This window comes from Cynara cardunculus (genome assembly GCF_001531365.2).
Source record: "Cynara cardunculus var. scolymus isolate 2C chromosome LG 5, CcrdV1, whole genome shotgun sequence".
Lineage (NCBI taxonomy): Eukaryota > Viridiplantae > Streptophyta > Magnoliopsida > Asterales > Asteraceae > Cynara > Cynara cardunculus.
Genome location: NC_037532.1, coordinates 22922617 through 22925487, shown reverse-complemented (window position 1 = coordinate 22925487; position 2871 = coordinate 22922617). Strand labels below are relative to the sequence as shown.

At 27.6% G+C, this 2871-nt stretch overlaps 1 protein-coding gene across 2 annotated transcripts; it reads right to left on the bottom strand.

Moving 5' to 3' along the window:
* Window positions 1-1120: 1120 nt before the first annotated feature.
* Window positions 1121-1745, bottom strand: LOC112511965 (EPIDERMAL PATTERNING FACTOR-like protein 1). Of its 2 annotated transcripts, none has more exons than XM_025117721.1 (2): window positions 1635-1745; window positions 1121-1486 (listed from the first exon to the last, which is right to left on the bottom strand). In XM_025117721.1, the coding sequence occupies exons 1-2, from the start codon at window positions 1731-1733 to the stop codon at window positions 1220-1222; spliced, it is 366 nt and encodes a 121-aa protein (XP_024973489.1). In that variant the 5' UTR covers window positions 1734-1745; the 3' UTR covers window positions 1121-1219. The 2 variants fall into 2 exon arrangements, with proteins under 2 accessions (XP_024973489.1, XP_024973490.1); XM_025117722.1 differs by having other exon boundaries at window positions 1121-1468.
* Between the last annotated feature and the right edge of the window lie 1126 nt (window positions 1746-2871).

Below are 2871 nucleotides of genomic sequence, written 5' to 3'. Positions count from 1 at the left end.
GAACAAAAATAACAATAAATTGTAAACCGGAAGAACAAAAACAACAATACATTGTAAATCATAAGAACAAAAACAATAATGAATTATAAACTATAGAGAAAAATAATAATTTCAAATATAAAAAAAATAACAATTTTTAACAAACCAAAAACTATAGGGACAAAAACCATAATTTACTCTAAAATTAATATAAAAAATTCAATGTTACTATACGGGAAAAAATAATTTACACCAAATTTCATGAATTTTGTTATAAAATTTGATATTAGATAGGAATGTTAGCAACATAATTTATTTTTATTTTTTTTGACAAGAAAATTGAAGACTAAATTAAGATTTTTGTCCTTGTGATTTATTGAAAATCGGTGTTTTTGTCTTTATGGTTTTGAAATTACAATTTACAATTTATTATTGTTTTTTAACTTACGTTTTGAACAAAATTCGTTCCTATAATTTTATAATTCCTTACTATTTTAGTCCCTCAAACTAAATGTAGAAGTTACCTCATAAACAGAAAAAGCAAACGAGTTGCAAATAATTGAGAGTTTCAAAACCAAAGGGACAGAATCTGCAATTTTTAACAAACCACAGGGACGAAAAACGTAATATACTCAAAGTAAAATGATGAAAGAAATACACGGAAATAGATATATGTACATGCGTCCTGACAGATAACACGACAAAAACAATAAGATGATTAATATTACATTATGATTATTTAAATAATTATAAACATTTTCTCTTAATATTAATAAAAAAAAGTTTATTTAATTTTATCTTCAAACTAGGCAAGGTATTTGTAATTGTTTATTTGAAATAACTTATATTTTTTTATAAAAATAATTTATTATAAATTAAAATGGTTTAACTTCTTCAAAAACATCTTATTATCAATTTGACATCAGTATAAATTGTTTATTCAAACACTAAAAAATATTTATTATCAGTTTTTACACCGAAATAAGTTAATAAGTTGTTTTTTATAAACAATACCAAAAACCCTCTTCATAATCACATTCACTGGTACCAAAAGTAATTACATTACATTAATAAAAACATTTAACAAATCTAAAATACTCTTATAACTAATGATTATATTTTCTTTTACAATCAACACAGCTTCATTTTAAAAAAATTGATTTCTGGTGACATCATAAACTAGATGGAAAGGTTACATGGTGATGTTTTGTAATTAAAAAGAAAAAGAAAAAGAAACTAATTAAGGGTTATAGAAATGACCCCCACATCTGCATTTCCACCCAAGTGGCTTGTAATTTGAGTACCTGTTTCCCAATGAAGAAGGAGTTGGCTGTCGATCGTAGTACTCCATCGCCGCCGCCGTCCCTGGCGGCCGGACTCCCGGCACCGTCGGCACCTGCACCGCCATGCATGGGTGGCAGAGATTGCACTTGTTGTGACAGCTTGGCGGCGTCGAACCCAGTCTGGTTTTCTCTTCATATAATGAACCCTGAAACAAAATAATTGACTATAGATATATTAGTTTGGTGAAATATATATATATATATATATATATATAAATTGAGATGAAATAATTTAAGGTATTGATTGATATATATATATATATATTTATGTATATATATATATATATATATATTTGTTTAGAAAATACAGACCCGGATTTGAGTGGTTTGAAAAAGGAAGGAATTTGAGGTGAAAGAGAGGAAATGAAGGGTGATTAGAAGGAGGGAGAGAATGATTGGGGATGAATTCATGGCGATGGAAGCATTTTATAAGGGGCGGCGTCGTCGGCCGGCTGGATTATTCAATCTATCCACCATAAACTGGGCATTACAACACACCCCACACCCATTTCTCTCTCTATCCAACCTTTTCTATATATCCAACTATTTGAGAGAGAGAGTGTGTGTGAAAAGAACAATACAGTTTTAGATTGTTAGTTTTACCTCGGGTTAATTCATGTATTGAGAATATAAAAAGTGAATTTTAATGTTAATATATATGAGAAAAAAATCATTAGTCAAGGATGTATTTAACAATTTAGAGGATATATTAGTCTACCCAAAAAAATAAAAATTATATTAAAAACTTTTAGTTTAGCAGTATATGAACTTTTGGTCCAGGAGATCAGGAGTCGAACCTCATCAAATATAAAAAGGATAAGTAGGTTTATTTGTTTTATTTGTCATATATATTTTACAAACCAACTGATAAGTTAATTTTAGCTTTAAAAAATAGTTCTTAGTTGATAAATTAATAATATTTAATAAGAGTGGTTAGTTTCATATAAAAATATTAAACCAATAAAGATTAAAAATTGATGAAATAATATTTTGAGAAATAAATGTTTTAAAAAAGAATTAATTAGTAAATAGTTGCATTAACCTTGACTTTTAATATATATTTTAGTAATTAATAAAGATATAAAGAGGTGTGTGTATGTAAAATAAGTATGGATGGGTTGGTGTATGTGTGGGTGTAGGTGCAGGTGTAGGTGTAGGTGTAGGTATAGGTATAGGTGTAGGTGTATAGATAGAGATACAGTGCATTCATGTCAGCATAGACATCATAATGAACCAAATGAGATTGACTTTCTGTTCCACCCCTCCCCCCTCTCTCCCCTTCCTCTTGTTATAATAATATAGTATTCATTTATTGAAATTTGAAAATTAAGTTTTAAAGTTAACATATGTGTGGAGAAAATTAATAACTATTGGTGAATTAATAATAACAGAGAAAATTAGGTGATGTTTTTATTGTTGTTGAATGATTTTGGTGTTGAATGATTAAAAAGCTTTTATGATATAATACAAAATAAAATATAATTATTTGGTATTTGTTTATAATGAAATTAAAACGTTGAATGGTTAAGGGAGACCTATGATACAAAAT

Excerpts from the sequence above, each read along its gene's own strand:
- LOC112511965 (XM_025117721.1), bottom strand. The coding sequence starts at position 1,733 with ATGAATTCATCCCCAATCATTCTCTCCCTCCTTCTAATCACCCTTCAT. Across the intron at positions 1,487-1,634 it reads TTCAAACCACTCAAATCCGG|TCAATTATTTTGTTTCAGGG; the intron begins GTCTGTATTTTC and ends ATATATCTATAG.